The sequence below is a fragment of the Babylonia areolata genome, chromosome 23, assembly GCF_041734735.1.
Source record: "Babylonia areolata isolate BAREFJ2019XMU chromosome 23, ASM4173473v1, whole genome shotgun sequence".
Taxonomy (NCBI): domain Eukaryota; kingdom Metazoa; phylum Mollusca; class Gastropoda; order Neogastropoda; family Buccinidae; genus Babylonia; species Babylonia areolata.
In genome coordinates, this window is record NC_134898.1 from 36,029,023 (window position 1) to 36,049,095 (window position 20,073).

The window sequence follows — 20,073 nt, forward strand, 5'->3', positions numbered from 1 at the left end:
TCTGCTGCAGCAGCTGACAGTTTGTCCTCACCAATCCGTAGCTGATTTTTGAGAGTGTTTCTCCATCTGTTGCGGTCATCTGCAAGGCCCTCCCAGGACTCAGTGTTGATCTCAAGCGCCTTCATGTCACGTTTGCAAACGTCTTTGTATCTCAGCTGTGGGCGGCCGATGCTTCTCTGCCCCATGGCGAGCTCTCCATAAAGGATGTCTTTTGGGATGCGACCATCTTCCATGCGGCGAACGTGGCCATAATAATAATAATGGATACTTTATATAGCACACTATCCAGAAATCTGCTCTGGGTGCTTTACAACACACTTTTATTTACGTAACACATAACATCAATGTTACATACACTCACCGAAATGCGACACACACACACACACGCATGCACACACACACACACACACACACAATTAACAAGTGAAGCTTTCTTCTGCAGCAATGGGACAGGTACTGTCAATGCACCAAAGGCCAGGAAAGTACATAAGCACACATTTGCACGCGCTGCATGCATGCAAGCACGCACGCACATCCACATAATCTATATGCGTGTATGCTACCACAAGAACTCTTCAGTATAAAACTATAAAGCCATAGGTCTATGCATGCAAGCGCATTCACGTACACAAGTCAATGTGTGTTTGTGCACACATACACACACACATGCACACACTCATACACACACATGCACACCCACACATACAGGCACACCCACACACACAGCTACCCCCCCCCCCCCACACACACACACACAAACACAGAGCTACCCACCCACCCACACACACACACACACAGAGCTACCCCACCCCCCAAACACACACACACAGAGCTACCCCCCCCCCCCCCCACACACACACACCCTCCCACACACACACCCCCTCACACACCTTCCCCCCCCCCCCCCCCCCACACACACACAGTCCAACACACACTCACAGTGAAGCGATCCTGTCTGCTGTTGTTGCTGACTGCCCAGCTGACGTTCAGACTGTCAGCACCCAGCGTCTCCACCCTCAGTCCCTCCACTGGCAGCGGCTCTGGAAAGGGCACACAATGTCAGCCACCCCTGTTGCTGAGGTTAAAGGTTCAACTCAAATACACACCAAAACCCACACACACACACACACAGCCATACACAACCCTTCCCAACCCACACCCACACACAACAATCTCGGACACAGAACAAAGCCTTCTACTCACTAGTGACGGCCCGGAGTCGAACTGGAACCCCAAACACGTTGCGTGCCACGACCGTCCTGATGGCCACAGTGTAGTTCCTCCCAGCCCTCAGTTGGTCAAACGTGTGGTCCATTGAAGACCTGCCCCGCCATACACACACACACCACACATGGTACTGAGGCTTCCATGTTCAGCTGAACAACTATCCTCGGACTCCAACAGCATGATCAGTATGTTCACAAATATGCTTACACACACAGAGCAAATGTCAGACTGATGCTTCTTCATGTTAAGCTGGACTACTGTCATATGACTCCAGCAGCATGGTCTGTCTGTTCATTAAATATGCACACACTCTGACTGTTTAGTTCAACCTTTTTCATGTGGTGGACATGACTGTGGGCTGGAGAGGTTGGGGGGGGGAAGGGGGAGTGTGGGTTGTGTGAGTGACTACCCTTTGGATGCACACACAATTTCCAGTGAGAATAATGGTTGGGTTGGGTTGGGTTGAGTTCGGTTGGGTTGGGTTGGGTTGCACTATGCTGTATTGTATTGCAATATACTGCACTGGACTGCACTGCATTGCATTGTAATGGGTTGGGTTGAGTAGGGTTGTGTTGTACTGTACTGCACTACACTGCACTGCAATGTATTGCACTGAATTTCACTGCAATGTACTGCATTGCACTGCATTGCATTGCACTGTATTGTATCGTATTGTACAAAGATTGTTTGCCAAAGCCCAAGGCCACAAATGCCTGCAATGCATACACCTTCACTGCGGCCTGCAATGTACCTTCACTGCGGCTTGCAATGCATACACCTTCACTGCGGCTAGCAATGTATACACACCTTCACTGCGGCTTGCAATGCATACACACCTTCACTGCGGCTTGCAATGTATACACACCTTCACTGCGGCTTGCAATGCATACAAACCTTCAATGCGGCTTGCAATGCATACACACCTTCACTGCGGCTTGCAATGTATACACACCTTCACTGCGGCTTGCAATGCATACACGCCTTCACTACAGCCTGCAATGTATACACACCTTCACTGCGGCTTGCAATGTATACACACCTTCACTGCGGCTTGCAATGCATACACACCTTCACTGCGGCTAGCAATGCATACACACCTTCACTGCGGCTTGCAATGCATACACACCTTCACTGCAGCCTTCAATGCATACACACCTTCACTGCGGCTTGCAATGCATACACACCTTCACTGCGGCCTGCAATGTATACACACCTTCACTGCGGCTTGCAATGCATACACACCTTCACTGCGGCTTGCAATGCATACACACCTTCACTGCGGCTTGCAATGTATACACACCTTCACTGCGGCTTGCAATGCATACACACCTTCACTGCGGCTTGCAATGTATACACACCTTCACTGCGGCTTGCAATGTATACACCTTCACTGTGGCCTGCAATGTATACACACCTTCACTGCGGCCTGCAATGCATACACACCTTCACAGCAGCTTGCAATGTATTCACACCTTCACTGCGGCTTGCAATGCATACAAACCTTCACTGCGGCTTGCAATGCATACACACCTTCACTGTGGCTTGCAATGCATACACACCTTCACTGCGGCCTGCAATGCATACACACCTTCACTGCGGCTTGCAATGTATACACACCTTCACTGCAGCCTGCAATGTATACACACCTTCACTGCGGCCTGCAATGCATACACACCTTCACAGCGGCTTGCAATGCATACACACCTTCACTGCAGCCTGCAATGCATACACACCTTCACAGCGGCTTGCAATGCATACACACCTTCACTGCGGCCTGCAATGTATACACACCTTCACTGCGGCTTGCAATGCATACACACCTTCACTGCGGCTTGCAATGCATACACACCTTCACTGCGGCTTGCAATGCATACACACCTTCACTGCGGCTTGCAATGCATACACACCTTCACTGCGGCTTGCAATGCATACACACCTTCACTGCGGCTAGCAATGCATACACACCTTCACTGCGGCTAGCAATGTATACACACCTTCACTGCGGCTTGCAATGCATACACACCTTCACTGTGGCTAGCAATGCATACACACCTTCACTGCGGCTTGCAATGCATACACACCTTCACAGCAGCTTGCAATGTATTCACACCTTCACTGTGGCTAGCAATGCATACACACCTTCACTGCGGCTTGCAATGCATACACACCTTCACTGCGGCTTGCAGTGCATACACACCTTCACTGTGGCTAGCAATGCATACACACCTTCACAGCAGCTTGCAACTCAAACACTGATCAGTGCGTCTCAGTTTGTGTCAGACTGTGAGTTCAGTGGTCCCTTCATCCAATAACATGTCCACAGACATCAGTTTTTACTTGTCTTAATTTGATGTATAGACATACAGTAAGTTCAATGACTCAGTGGACTGGTGTCTTTCACATTCATGTTGCTTTCTGAATGCATCATCCATTACCTATCTGAAACTAATTCCAGGACAATGAGAAATGGACCAAAGAACTTTTTTTTCTTTTTCTAATTGCTTCACATATAAATCAGAAATGACTGGAGAGGCTGGTAACTGCATGATTACAGAAGCAACCATCATCGAAGAAACAAGCCGTGTTTTGAAATGATATGATAACACAAAAGGAAAATATGTAAGGGTGTATGAGACACGATTCTTGTAGCTGTGGTACAATCCAATCAACACCACCATCACCAAGAAATGCAAGACACACCTCCCTCCTCCACGCCCCTTCAAACAAGGTCACAGTACCTGAATGATGATGATATGGATACTTATATAGCACCTATCCTTGTCGGAGACTGAGCCCAAAGTGCTGTGCAAACACGGGGTCATTTACGCAACAGGCTGCCTACCTGGGTAAAGCCGACTGACAGCTGCCATTGGGTGCTCATCATTCGTTTCCTGTGTCATTCAGTCAGGTTTAAAGTCAGGCACGTATACACACTCAGACATGTAACATTCTACATGTTAGAACATTTTGTTTATTTACCCCACCATGTTGGCAGCCATACTCCATTTTAGGGGGTGTGCATGCTGGGTATGTTCTTGTTTCCATAACCCACCAAATGCTGACATGGATTAAAGGATCTTTAACATGCACATCTGATCTTCTGCTTCCGTATACACATGAAGGGGGTTCAGACACTAGCAGGTCTGCACATATGTTGACCTGAGAGATCGGAAAACTCTCCACCTTTTACCCACCAGACGCCGTTAATGAGACTCGAACCCTGGACCCACAGACTGAAAGTCCAACGCTTTAACCAATCAGCTATAGCACCTGTCAGTTTCACTTACGCATTAACAAACAAAACGGAGTTGGGCGAGTCCTGAGGGTTAATTCCCAGCTGGAACATACGGAATCTGCCAGACACAGGCGCTGTCCAGTTCACTGTGATGGAGTCGGACGTGGCGTTCACCTTCTGCAGCGCAGCCACCGACTCTGGGTCTGGAACATTGTATGACAGAAAACACACTGAAATCTAATGCAGTAAAAGCAGCGAATCAATCGACCTGGATCAGAAATTCATTGCATGTATATCTGGGGCTTATTTCCGAGAAGGAAGATTTCATACTACAGGAACAGCAGTGAATGAATCAACCTGGATCAGAAATCCACTGCATGTATACTGGGTTTTAAAGCTATTTTCAGAGAAGGAAAATTATTTCTGTCCTCCAATTTCTGATACCTAAATAAATGATTTTATCTTGCTTATACTTGATAAAACAGTTTCACACAAATGTAGAAGGCAAATAATTTACAATGATTAATAACATGGTTTTATTTAAAGCATCACTTATATCATTTTGCATTTCAGTATCTAATCATCTTCAGATAAAAGTTTCAGTTTAAAAGTCTCCCACTACAATCACCAGAGGTAATCAAAAAAATCACCAACTATGATATCTAAAACTATATTTGTCACATCATGTGTGGATGAAGTTAGACTTCAATGACTTCAATTTGGAAAAAAACAAAACAAATCTTGACATCTGACTATGTAAACTTAAAACATGTACCTGATGGTATTTAGTCAACAACAAAAACTTGCTTTCCAAACTGTTAAATCCACATATCTCTGAAATGATCACTTCAAAAATAATGTTGGGTATATATACAGACAGAGGCACACAACACATAAGCATTTGCACGCATGCACGCACACGCACAGACACACACAATATCCATATTTCATAGCAGTAATTTTGCATACACATATATATATACAAATATCCATATTCACCATGCCCCAATAAGATAAAATAAAATAAAAACACACCAAAAGAACCCAAGTTGAGTTATAAACATGGGGTCCATATGCACCAGATACATAGACAGCAGTCCATATGCACCAGATACATAGACAGCAATCCGTGTCTGTGGTACACCAACAGACACACTCCCAAGCCGCTTACTCACACACATCTCTTCCATGCCACATATATCAGCGACTACAGGCCAACAAACATCATGGCAAATCAAGCAGCAGAGTTGAAGCCCGTCATCAACGAATGCTGGCACAACAAGCAACAACTTCAACAATCTCGTGCGTCCGAACACACTTGCACGCATGCATGCAGTGATCCACATGTAACCTCAGTTTCTTCCGGCCAGCCTATTCCTCACTCTTCCCCCACCCACGTTCTTTCCCCCACTTCTATTCTCCACCCTCACTGGCCTCCTCTCTCTCTAACACACATATTCTTGTAATCGCATGCAAGAGTGGGACACACATAAGAATATATATGTCCCTCTCATTTTTCTTAAGCACTTGTCCCCATACCCACACCCCTCCCTCTCTCCCTCCCCCTCTGCCCCCTCTCTCTCTCTCTCTCTCCCTCACCTCCCTCTCTCTTTCCCTCCATCCCCCCCCCCTCTCTCCCTCTCTCTCTCTCTCTCCCCCTCCCCTCTCTCTTGCTCTCTCACTCCAACACACAAGCACACACACTCCCCATGGCAGTCCCTCAATACATACATGTGCAGATTCTAGTTCTCTGTAAACAACAAATTTAAATGACAGGTATATCATAATTTTAACACAGACAGCATAAAACTTTTTTTTTTTTTTTTTGAAGGTGCGACAAGAAAACATATTGAACAATAAAACAAACCAAGTTACCTGCAAAAGAGGGGGAAATTACAGCCACTGAACATATTTCCTTTTTTTTTGTTCAATACAGAGGTACACAGAGTAAACATAAACCACAAAAAAACACACCAAACCCAGGAGTAAGAACCAGGACCAAGCATGGGAACCGACAAACCTAAAATCCACGAAACAAGCATTCAGCACCTCATCAACTGAAAATGATTCATTACAGGAATTTAAAAAAGAATTTAACACAAAAAAAAAGAAAAAAAAAAAAGACCCTCAACAACCAAAAGTGAAAAACAAATTATTCCCACACAAACATACCCATTTCTCACAAAACATCAGTAAGACCTTCACCACAGGAGAGAGGGGGGAAAAAACCCACCTGAAATAAAAAGCTGTAAAGAATATCCAGAAATACAGATACAGTCAACTCTGATGCAATAATGAGCTTGCAACAGACTGTGCTTAACTCACTCCGGACGACAAGTTCTCTCCCTTGCCTTTCCCAACAGACGACCCATTTGTTAGGGTTTGGAAAAAAAAAATCACAAAAAATACAAAACAAAAAGTAACTGAATGAAACTCACTGTACTTGACCAACTGACCACTCTCCTCACGTTGTGTGAATGCCCACCCCCATCCCTCTACACTGCTCTCAGATGCTGAGTCACTATCAGTACCTACTTGCTGGTAGCTTTCTTCACTGCGGATACTTTATTCAACGTCTTCATCATCCTCGTCGATGTCGAAACCTTCAGTTTGAAGCATTTCAACCACTTCAGCAGCGGTGAAAGCTGCTGTCGTGATCTAGTTTGCTCCAAAAATTTCCACTTGTATCACCTGCAACGCCATTTTCGATATGTATTCAGATTAGCTTGTCGTGTGGGGTCTTAACTCACTGGCTCAATGTGGAGTGTGTTGTTACAGAATCTCATGAAGAAACTTTCCATTTGATTCTTGACACATTCGCAATGCCTGGTGTAGCTGCGATTGTTATGCTACCCCATGAGGAAAACGTGGAAAAAAATTTAATTGTCGAAACCGCTATAGCATTCCGTCGTTCAGGAACGCTACCTTACGTGAGGAACGCTATAGCGTTCTATTGTCCGGAGTGAGTTAAGAGTTGTATCTCCCATGTATCACTGTCTTTTCTCCCTTTTCAACTTGTTTAGTGTTTTTTTTCTCAAGTCTGCTGAGCCTTCAAGGATCAAATCAATTACTTCCACTTTTCAGCTGTGCAAAACTGATTACTTCCATGTGGAAACTTCTCAGTGCCTAGCAAACAACAGCACACTGAAGAAGTTGCAATAAACACTGACTCAGTCACAAATACCACCTGTAACTAACAGCAAAAGTAACAAACAACAAAGAGTGGTAACTCTCTCTGTACACAAGGTGCACAACTTCAAGTCAATGCTGCTTATGCTACCGATTCAGCTAGCACACAGCTAAATAAAAGGTACACTGGAACAAACCCAGATACTTCCTAAAAAAAAAGGGGGAATCAATTACTCTCCTACAGTCCTAGCCTCATAATTCTTTCATAACAGCGAAAGCAGCTGTTTTTAAATGGTTACATGAAGTCCATTCAAAAGGAGAAAACATAACACCTAATTATTGATTATTTAAATAAATTGACTATAAAAAGAGGGGGAGGTTGGTGGGGGGTGGGGGGTGGGGGTGGAGGAGGAATAACACAAAACAATTACACAACAGACCTGAAACTCCCAAAGAAAAAAAAAATTAGTTTCTAAACTAGAAAGAAACACCATTCTCCAACACCAGACAAGAAAAACGAGAAAAAAAAACCCAAGAGCAGCGTATCCAGCAGCACACACATGTGGAGAAATTGAAGGTGGTGGGCTCGCTGTACAACACCCTCCCGTCCACATGACGACTGAAGACGTACAGCCTCACAGAATAGTTCCCTTCCGGATCCAAACCCTCGAATCGCACGTTCAGAGGCGAAGCTGGAAGCGCTTCCAAACTCTTATTCAGGAAGGGAAAATCATACGCAAACCCATCAAAGACGGAGCCTGTGGGGGTGTCCCACGAAATGACGGCAAAATCGATTCCCTTCATCGACACCCACACGCGCTTCAGGGGCAAGGGTGCTGCAAAAACAAAAAGCAGTGCATGTGCAGAGAGTGAGTGACACCAGTGCAGAGGGGGAGGGGGGGTTGTGCAAAGACATGTGCAGGAGTTCTCAGCAACACGGAATGCAGGAATGTACTGCGAGGGACACAGAAACCTTTCATACCGTTTAAAATGTACAATGCTTTTCGCACTGATTTCTTATCTCCTGAAATGTTATATTTGTCCTCTCTCTTCTAAAACACCTGTTGGTACACACTCAGTCTTTCATGTGCAAACACGTGCACACAGACACACACACACACACACACAAACACACACACGCACACACACACACACACACACACACACACACACACACACTTTTGCAGTAAAAACATGAATGACCGACAACAGCATTCTCATCTTCAAATCCTTTTCCAAGTTTACCAAGAAGCGCGAGCACACACACACACACACACACACACACACCAAACACCAACTCACATGTGGTGTTTTGTTCCATCACGGCCACACTGAATTCCGTCCCCTTGTTGGCCACGACGGTCACGTTGTAGGTCTCCCCGGGGTGTGCCCCCGTGAAGGGGAAATAACTCTCACTGACCACCTGAACAACCGGCACCTCCGCACCATGGGAAGCTATGACAGTGACGGTGTAATTGTCAGCGCTCCCTCTATCCGGAGCCACCCAGGTGATGTTCAGCTCTTCAGAGGTGATCACCTCCACAGTCAGGTTCTGAGGAGGGCGGGGCTCTGGAACAGACAGGTAAATCATGCACACCTGGGCTGCTGGACCAGCTAGGGTGTGCAGGAGAATGGCTTCTTCTTCTTCTTCTTCTCTTTTCACTCTGTGAAGAGCTACCAGGGCGCTGCACTGAAGAACAATTTTTAGAATAGCTATTATAAATATATATATATTGGATAGCTGACCTGGTCAAAATGCAACAGCTGGACAGGCGCACAGGTAAAATAACATTTGCAGATAGCTACCTGTCATGGATTTTGTCCTGAACTATGTAAACTGCATGGTGGAACATGTACACCCCTGGTATACTGCACAACTGCACTGTTATACAAAGCCACAGGCAATACGTTTTTTTTTTTTTTTCCAGTTTAACACCTGACTCCCCCACCCCCACCACCAGCACAACCACCTTGCACACACACAAACTCACATATGCAAATACCCACCTAAACACCCTCACACACACACATCCACCAATACCCACACACTCACACCACCACACCCCACTTCCCACATACACACCTCCACACACACGCACACACCTCCACACACACACACGCACACACACACACACAACCTCCACACACACACACACACACACCTCCACACACACACACACCTCCACACACACACACACACACACACACACACACACCTCCACATACAGACACACAACCCCCCCCCCCAACACACACACCTCCACACACACACACACGCACACCTCCACACACACACACACACACACACACACACACACACACCTCCACATACAGACACACAACCCCCCCCCCACACACACACACCTCCACACACACACACACACACACACACACACACACACACACACCTCCACATACACAGACACACAAGACAAGACAAGACAAGACAAGAAATTAGCCGAACAAAGGCCACACGAGACAAGACAAGACAAGACAAAACGTAAGACAAGACATTAGCCGAACAAGGGCCACACGCACTGCTGAAGAGTGGCTGCAGCAGGGACTCGCTGGTCTGATACAATACAATACAAGACAAGACAATACCAAGACGTAAGACAAGACAAGACAAGACATTAGCCACACAAGAGCCACACGTACTGGTGAAGAGTGGCTGCAGCAGGGACTCGCTGGTCTGATACAAGACAAGACAAGACAAGACAAAAGTTAAGACAAGACAAGACAAGACAAGACATTAGCCGAACAAGGGCCACACGTACTGGTGAAGAGTGGCTGCAGCAGGGACTCGCTGGTCTGGTTCCCACTCAGGGCAAAGGCCTCCAGCGTGTACAGCGTGCCGGGCGTCAGGGTCTGAAACTCCACCTTGCCCTCGCTGTCGGCTGTCAGCCTGCATGAAACCATCGACACTTTTCACACACCTGTCAGCCTATGTGAAACCACCAACACTTTTCACACAATGTTAACCTGTGTGAGACTATCAACACTTTTCACACACCTGTCAGTCTGTGTGAAACCACCAACACTTTTCACACAATGTTAACCTGTGTGAGACTATCAACACTTTTCACACACCTGTCAGTCTGTGTGAAACCACCAACACTTTTCACACAATGTTAACCTGTGTGAAACCACCAACACTTTTCACACAATGTCAGCCTGTGTGAAACCACCAACACTTTTCACACAATGTCAGCCTATGTGAAACCATCAACACTTTTCACACAATGTTAACCTGTGTGAAACCATCAACACTTTTCACACAATGTTAACCTGTGTGAAACCACCAACACTTTTCACACAATGTTAACCTGTGTGAAACAACCAACACTTTTCAAAAAATGTCAGCCTGTGTGAAACTACCAACACTTTTCACACAATGTTAACCTGTGTGAAACCATCAACACTTTTCACACACCTGTCAGCCTATGTGAAACCACCAACACTTTTCACACACCTGTCAGCCTGTGTGAAACTACCAACACTTTTCACACAATGTCAGCCTGTGTGAAACCGCCAACACTTTTCACACAATGTCAGCCTATGTGAAACCGCCAACACTTTTCACACAATGTTAGCCTGTGTGAAACCATCAACACTTTTCACACAATGTCAGCCTGTGTGAAACCGCCAACACTTTTCACACAATGTTAGCCTGGCAAAACATGTCTTTGAAGTTTTCTGTCACCATATCAGTGTAACAGCCTATTTGCACCCCTGTTAGTTTTTACCCAGGGGTCAAACCTGCCAAGTCCAGATTAATCCTGGAATCTATTTCTATACTAGCCTGGAATGACCCTCAGGGTGATGGGCGCAATAGCCGAGTGGTTAAGTGTTTGACTTTCAATCTGAGGGTCCCAGGTTCAAATTTCAGTAACGGCGCCTGATGGGTAAAGGGTGGAGAGTTTTCTGATCTCCCAGGTCAACATATGTGCAGACCTGCTTGTGCCTGAACCCCCTTCATGTGTGTATGCAAGCAGAAGATCAAATACGCACGTTAAAGATCCTGTGATCCATGTCAGTGTTCGGCGGGTTATATAAACAAGAACATACCCAGCATGCACATCCCCGAAAACGGAGTATGGTTGCCTACATGGCGGGGTAAAAACGGTCATTCACGTAAAAGCCCACTTGTGTACATATGAGTGTACGTGGGAGTTGCAGCCCATTTGTGTACATACAAGTGAACGTGGGAGTTGCAGCCCATGAACGAAGAAGAAGACACCCAGGGTGAACTTTTACTAGTCAGAACCCTCCCCCACCCCCCGATGGACTTATCCCCACCCCCCATCCCCCTCCCACTCCACTTAATGGATACAGGGGCCAGCTGGAAACACCCTGGGGAGGGAGGGGGTGGTGTGGGGGTTGGGGAGGGGGGGGGGGGGGCAGGGTAAAATTGGCCCAGGTAAAACAAATTCAGGCCATCAAAGCTGATTTCCTCTCATTTGCTTCCATAAAGTTATAACGGAGAGGAGAGGAACAACCTCTACGTTTTCACTAGCTTGATTAAACCCGTACAACGGAGTAATTTCCTACTAAGTGGAGTCCATCTTGACTCACCACTAATCACCCCAGGTGTAAAATCAAGTAGGGGGTCTGGGGGAGGGGGCACAGGGGGGGTGGGGGCGGGGTAGCTTCTTCTTCTTCTTCTGCGTTCACTCGTATGCACACGAGTGGGCTTTTGCGTGTATGACCGTTTTTACCCCGCCATGTAGGCAGCCATACTCCGTTTTCGGGGGTGTGCATGCTGGGTATGTTCTTGTTTCCATAACCCACCGAACGCTGACATGGATTACAGGATCTTTAACGTGCGTATTTGATCTTCTGCTTGCATATACACACGAAAGGGGTTCAGGCACTAGCAGGTCTGCACATATGTTGACCTGGGAGGTCGTAAAAATCTCCACCCTTTACCCACCAGGCGCCGTCACCGTGATTCGAACCCGGGACCCTCAGACTGACAGTCCAACGCTTTAACCACTCGGCTATTGCGCCCGTCGGGGTAGCTTCGAAGCTGTTACACCAGAACGATGATCAGAGAGTGCTGCCCGAGGTACTTACAGAGTGCCGTCCTCCTGCAGTACGGCCCTGATGGTGTCGTAAATTCCGTTGGGGTCGGCTCCCCCTGACAGCGTCACCCCCAGGCTTTCCTCCCCTGACTCCACCGTCACCAGCTGAGGGATTTCTGGCTCTGTCGACAGGATCACCAACCCGCAACAGGTTGAAGTTCAGATGCTAAACAGTTTTTCCATCATTTACAATGTTTCTGTGCAAACACAACATGGTCGCATTTGCACGCACCCATGCACACACACACACACACATGCGCGCGCATGCACACACACACACACACACACATACGCACATATATACATATGCAAAACCAGACAGACTGACTGATATGTGCATACAAGCAAACACAAATGTGCATGTATGCATGGACATGCACCTCAACACAAAATCTGTTGTTAGATGTAGTCCATTCTGTTCTTCGTTCTTCTTTCTTCTTCTTTTTTTCTTCCTTTTTATAATTTCATTCTTTTTTTTCCCCTTCTTTTTTTAAACTATCTATCTATCTATTTATTTGTTTGTTTTTATGTTATTTCATCTTTATCCGCTACTTTATCCCATCTCCCAAAGCACCTGAGGAACATGCGAACATAAATCTGTAACTCTTTCTCTTTGCTGCTGTCCTTCAAAGTAAATGTATGTCGGCACGGCAGCCTTGTAGTTAAGGTGTTGAACTTCCTATCTGACAGATTCCAACTTGGTGTACGCTTGATGGGTTAAAGATTGGTGATTGCTTGTTTTTTTTTTTTGTTTTTTTGTTTGTTATTGTTTTCTTCCAATCTCCTTGGACAACATATCATGCATGTGAGGGGCGCAATAGCCAAGTGGTTAAAGCGCTGGACTTTCAATGTGAGGGTCCCGGATTCGAATCTCGGTGACATCGCCTGGTGTGTAAAGGGTGGAGATTTTTCTGATCTCCCATGTCAACATATGTGCAGACCTGCTAGTGCCTGAACCCCCTTCATGTGTATACGCAAGCAGAAGATCAAGTATGCATGTTAAAGATCCTGTAATCCATGTCAGCGTTCGGTGGGTTACGGAAACAAGAACATACCCAGCATGCACACCCCTGAAAGCAGAGTATGGCTGCCTACCTGGCGGGGTAAAAACAGTCAGACACATAAAAGCCCACTCCTATACATACGAGTGAACACGGGAGAAGAAGAGCATGCAGGTACATGTGCAGATGACCAATCACGCATGTTAAAGTTCCCATGATCCATATCAGCATTCAGCAGGTTCTGTAAACATCAGCATACCCTGCACACTTAACCCTGAAAATGGCCGACTACATGGCAGGATAAAACTGGTCACTCACGTAAAAGTCCACGCATTCAAAGAAGCGAACGTGGGAGTTGCAGCCAATAAATGCATAAGAAGAATATCCAGCATGCTTAACCTTAAAAAATAGAAAATAACTTCCTACATTACAGTGCACAAACAGTCATGAATATATAAAAGCCTTCTCACTGATGTGAGAGAACATAATTATGGGGCTGCAGTCCATGAACGCAGAGGAAGAAAGTAACTGTCCTGTTCTCTGTGTCAGACAACCAGAACAGCAGAGGAGGCAACTGCTGTCATGACTATCTGGGCTGGAGTCTGATTACAGTGGAGTCATGGCTCAAGTTACATCCAAACTCTCTCGGCCAAGAGGGTTTTAGGACAGTCAGCATTGAGGATGGTCCCCAAAGGCCAACTAGCCCCAAGGCTGCAGTACTAAGAGCCAGTGAAATTTTGCCTTCTGGTTTGACAGTCATGGTCCTTCACAAAAGATTATGCTCTAAAGGAATTCTCATTGTGAGGGAAAAGCCATTGATAATACAACTGTCACTTCACTGTCGATTCAACTGGAAGCTTACGTCAGTCTCTGATATAAGCCAAGCACTGACTACATTCTGTTCATTACGCTTCAAGCTTCTTAAATATCTAGATATTTGTTTCAAAAATTCACTCCCCATTTACCCGGTTTCCCCCAACTCACCATTCATCCCCCTTCTCCTCCTCTTCTAAATGATAATACTCAAATGTATACATTAACACTCTAACAAAATGTCTTCAATCACCAATATGTGTGACAGGACATCAAACAAAATTCCTCATCCTCCTCCGCCCTTCACTCTCTCTCCACTTGGGGATATAGCTCAGTGGTAGAGCATTCAACTGCAGATCGAGAGGTCCCTGGTTCGCACCCGGGTGTCCCCTCTTTTTCTCAAGGCCTGACTAAGCGCGTTGGGTTACGCTGCTGGTCAGGCATCTGCTTGGCAGATGTGGTGTAGCGTATATGGATTTGTCTGAACGCAGTGACGCCTCCTTGAGCCACTGAAACTGATCTCCACTCACTTGTGCGCACAGAAGCGTTGACAGGAGAACTGTCCACCTGCACCTTGGACATCACCACCACCACCACCGCATACTCCGCACCAGGGTGAAGGTCACCCACTGTCAGGTTTGTGTGCCCTGCCGTCAGGCTGAAAGACGAGGTCGTTCCGCTGGAATCTGTCAGGTTGACCTCCACCCCTGTGTATTCCGAGTCGACGGGGTTCTGCCAGGACAGCTGAATCGCCGTCGTGTTCAGGGCTTGGCCTGATAGACTGCTCACTGGTTCTGGCACTGCCAAATGACAATATTGTATTGTGTTGTATTGCATTGTATTGTATTGTAATGTACTGCTTATTGTATTGTATTGTATTGTACTGTATTGTACTGTATTGTACAGTATTGTTACAATACTGCGTTGCATTGTATTGCACTGTATTGTGTGGCACTACACTGCATTGTACTGTGTTGCATTATACAGTATTGCATTGCATTGCATTGCACTGTATTGTATTGCATTGCACTGCACTGCATGGCATTGTACTGTGTTGCATTATACAGTACTGTATTGTATTGCATTGTATGGCATTGCACTGCATTGTGTGGCATTGCATTGCATTGCACTGTGTTGCATTATACAGAATTGTATTGTACTGTACTGTATTGTATTGCAATGCACTGCACTGTACTGCATTGTGTGGTATTGCATTGTGTTGTATCGTAATACTTTCTTGTCACTACAGATTTCTCTGTGTGAAATTCGGGCAACTCTTTCCAGGGACAGCGTGTTGCCAGTGCAGCACCATCACTTTTGACTGTAAACAATGTGTCTATGTTATAACCCGGTGTTCGGTTGTGTGTGTGTGTGTGTGTGTGTGTGTGTGTATGTGTGTCCATGGTAAACTTTAACATTGCCATTTTCTCTGGAAATACTTGGCCAATACCAAAATTGACTTAAACATAATATGAAAAAAATGTGTGTGCGTGTGTATGTATGTGTGTCTGTGGTAAACTTTAACATTGCCATTTTCTCTGGAAATACTTGGCCAATACCAAAATTGACTTCAACATAATATGAAAAAAAATCTTCAGTTATACCAATAACAGGTTGTAAGCCTCCCTAATTAAGCCATAGTTCCTAATCATTAACGGTTTATTTTGTTGAGATGTGTTCCAAAATCCAAAAAGTCTAAAAACCGCTTTCCACAGATATTTGGCTGACTAGTAGAAGGTAGGTTGTTTTCGAAGACGACATGACTTCGTTTGTTTGTTTGTTTGTCTGGAAGTGTACTGGCTCTACTAATAAAGTGGATTTTTCTGCAGAATTCTGCAATGGACAACCCTTTTAGTTGCCTTGTGTTCTTTTATGTGTGCTAAGTGCCATGTTGTTGTGGGTTCTTCTGTGTTTGTTAAGTGCATGCTGAACTCACAACCTTGGTTAATTATCCTATACAAATGACTATCATGAGGTCCATTATCATCAGATCATGTTAACCAAATGGTAATACTTATTGAGAAGTCTTATATTAACCACTGACAATATCTGTTAAGAGATCTTGTCTGTGCCATTTATTACTGGGTCATATTAACCAATGAGAATATCTATTAAGAGGTCTTATTTGTGTCATTTATCATCAGGTTATGTTAACAAATGACAATACTAATCGCGACATTTACGCAACTCATCATCAGGTCATGTTAACCAACGACAATATTTATCATGTCTTATTTGTGGCATTTATCATCAGGTCATGTTAACCAACGACAATATGTATCATGTCTTATTTGTACCGTTCATCATCAAGTTATGTTAACCAACGACAATATTTATCACGAGGTCTTACTTGTACCATTTATCATCAGATCCCACCAACCAACAACAATATTTATCATAACATCTCATTTATGCCGTCTATCATCAGGTCATGTCAACCAAATGAAAAAAATTCATCATGAGGTATTATTCATGCCATTCATCATCAGGTCATTTTAACCTCACGTCCAAAGCACAAAGAACAATACAACAAAGTAAGAATGATTGATCATCAACTCCAGAAGGTGTCTGGACCAACATGGCAGAAAACAAGAAAAGGAAGAGATCACAGAAAGAAAAGGCACAAAAAAAACCACACCCAAAAAACACAAAGTGAGCAACAGAAAAAAAACGTAAAATAACCCTTGCAGTTTGCAAGTTTTTATTGAGGTGCACTGGGACTGTTTGTTGTGTTATGTGGTGTTATCTTGCTTTTCTGATACAGTGTAATGTATTGACAATGATGATGATGTTTCAATGTATCCTTCAATGCAACAGACAGATGAAAAAAAGGACACTTCATATTATCCTGCTGTATTGAAATTGTGCATTGTATTGACGATAATGAAATTTCAATGTATCTTTCAATGCAATGGACAGAAAGTAAAAAAAAAAAAAAAAGAAGGAAATTTCAAGCACAGATATTGCTACAAAAATGTTGGCAAAAAGATTTTTAAAACACACACACACACACACACACACACACACAAACCAAAAAAACCCAACAAAACTCACAAGTATGATAAAGCTGTGTCACCGAATCCTTGCTCTCTTCAGTGGAGGTGACGGAGAACACGCGCACCAAATAGTTCACACCTCCGGCCAGGTCTGTCACGGAGTACATGTAGACGGAGTCGTCTCCCTGCCTCCCCACAGCATACGAGGTCTCCGTGTTCTTGAAGGCGTTGGTCAGGCTGACGCGGAAAGACTCAAAGACGCCCTTCAGCGGGATCTCCCACGACAGCTGCAAGGCTCGAACCTCACCAAAGCCCGACAGGTTCCTCGGAGCCGCTGGGGCTACAGAGGCCAAAGTGCAGGGGTCAGGGGGGATGGGGGCAGTGGGCAGGAGCAAGTCATGTATGTTACACACCGTGCACCCTTACTACTCGCCAACATGCAATATACATGCCGAGATACACAACAGGGTCTATCACGAAACAAACAAACAAACAAACCCACAAAAAAACAGAAAGAAAGAAAGAAGCAAACAAACAAATCAAAACAAAATAAATACAGGATCTCTTTACAAAAATAACCAAAAAAAATATAATAGTAATAACATTAATAATAATACTAATAGTAATAAAAATGATAATAATACTAATAATAATAATAATAAAATAGTACAAGAAATTGAAAATAAATAAATCAATAAACCAATAATGATAAGAATAAGAATGAGAATAATAAGAAAAGAAATATCTAAATGAAGTGAAATAAAACAACACAAAATATGACCAATACATTACAATATAACAAAAACAAGAAAATAAAAGTATTTTCTAAAATTTAAAAAAAAAACAAAAAAAAACCCCAGAAAGCGATGTTTTATAATTCATTTTAGGTTTTAAAAAGCAGATGTAAGTAAAAACAAACAGTCATACACACATACACACGTACATAAACAAGCAAAGTAAGTAAGTAAACAAATACAATATCGAATAAAGAGAGAGAGAGGGGCAGAACCCTGTTTTCAAATCCACCCATGCTTTGGGTTCTCAAAACAGCAGACACTGTCCTACGCAAATGCACAAGATCACCATTCTTCACACCAGGGAGAAAGACATCTCCTGTTAAACCCCACAACCCGTGGGGTGATGGCCTTGAGGTAACGCGTCCGCCTAGGAAGCGAGAGAATCTGAGCGCGCTGGTTCGAATCACGGCTCAGCCGCCGATATTTTCTCCCCCTCCACTAGACCTTGAGTGGTGGTCTGGATGCTAGTCATTCGGATGAGACGATAAACCGAGGTCCCGTGTGCAGCATGCACTTAGCGCACATAAAAGAACCCACGGCAACAAAAGGGTTGATCCTGACAAAATTCTGTAGAAAAATCCACTTCGATAGGAAAAACAAATAAAACTGCACGCAGGAAAAAATACAAAAAAATGGGTGGCGCTGTAGTGTAGACGACGCGCTCTCCCTGGGGAGAGCAGCCCGAATTTCACACAGAGAAATCTGTTGTGATAAAAAGGAATACAAATACAAATACAAATACCCAACTTTATAATCGCAACATACGGTTTCCACCTTGGGTTTGCTTTCAGAGTACTGAAAAAAAGCATGCATGCTGTAGCATACACCACTACCATGCTCGGTTTTCACGCTTTGGTGAAAACTCTTCATGCACACAACACTGCTTGCTGAGAAATACTCCCCCCACCAAGCAAGGAGCATGACAAAGCAGCTGGAAAGCAGATACAGGATTCAGGTTTCCACTTCCCTGGAACAATGCACAATCCATATGGGTGCAAAAGACGCACAGTGACATCTTCGATACAACCCAGAACGCTAAAGCCTTTGATAATACACATCCCATAAACACTCTTCCTTTACTATCGCTATGAAGAACGCTAAAGCACAGGATAACACACAGCATCACAACTAGCACAGCATCACAACTGATATGCATCATCAACTGATAAAGCACGGTACACATCGTCAACTATCACAGCACGGTACACATCAGCGACACGAACAAACACCTGTGTTGTGGCGCACGGTGGCAGCCTCACTGCGGAACGACTGCTGCACAGCGTACACATAGACCAGGTAGAGCTGGCCGGGCTCACCGACCACGACAAACTCGCAGGGCGAGGCTGTGCAAGTCGTGTTGGTCTGCGTCGTCTCCCCGTCAATACTGTACCACACCTCGAAGGAATCCTGGGTGAAAACAGTGCAACAAGGTGTCAAAACATGTCACTGATTTGAAGTCATGACATGACATCATTTCATACAAATACCTATGTTTTGTGCATTATTCTTTTGTGTATTTGCACACAAACATGTATACAGTTTCTATTTCAGATCCAAAGAGGTGTCAAAGCATGCACAATATTCCATATACACAACACCACATTTGATGGTTTTGATGTTGTATTTTAATTTTTAGAAAATAGCATATGCCTGACCTTCACATAAACCCAACACACTGGTCTGGCCTTAAGAGCCTACCCTTCTGTTAAAGAAATCCACTCTGATCGCTACAACAACATATCTGTCAAAGAAATCCACTCTGATCACTATAACAACATATCTGTCAAAGAA

The 20,073-nt window shown here is 44.6% G+C and overlaps 1 protein-coding gene and 1 non-coding gene across 5 annotated transcripts in view; one reads left to right on the top strand and one right to left on the bottom strand.

Annotated features, from left to right (window-relative positions):
• The window catches only part of LOC143298324 (tyrosine-protein phosphatase 10D-like), a 120,351-nt gene that overhangs the window by 60,658 nt on the left and 39,620 nt on the right, over window positions 1–20,073 (bottom strand). For 3 of the 4 annotated variants that reach the window (XM_076611166.1, XM_076611165.1, XM_076611164.1), the window contains exons 6-14: window positions 19,512–19,689; window positions 17,544–17,825; window positions 15,020–15,289; window positions 12,668–12,797; window positions 10,369–10,496; window positions 8,894–9,160; window positions 4,515–4,665; window positions 1,204–1,322; window positions 940–1,040 (exon numbers count right to left, since the gene is read on the bottom strand). In XM_076611166.1, the coding sequence (XP_076467281.1) occupies window positions 940–1,040; window positions 1,204–1,322; window positions 4,515–4,665; window positions 8,894–9,160; window positions 10,369–10,496; window positions 12,668–12,797; window positions 15,020–15,289; window positions 17,544–17,825; window positions 19,512–19,689 (1,626 nt within the window). The remainder of the gene's footprint in view (window positions 1–939; window positions 1,041–1,203; window positions 1,323–4,514; window positions 4,666–8,893; window positions 9,161–10,368; window positions 10,497–12,667; window positions 12,798–15,019; window positions 15,290–17,543; window positions 17,826–19,511; window positions 19,690–20,073) is intronic. The other variant, XM_076611167.1, reaches the window with a different exon arrangement.
• On the top strand, window positions 14,810–14,881 carry Trnac-gca (transfer RNA cysteine (anticodon GCA)). Its single transcript has one exon. It is a non-coding gene; the product is annotated as a tRNA-Cys (tRNA).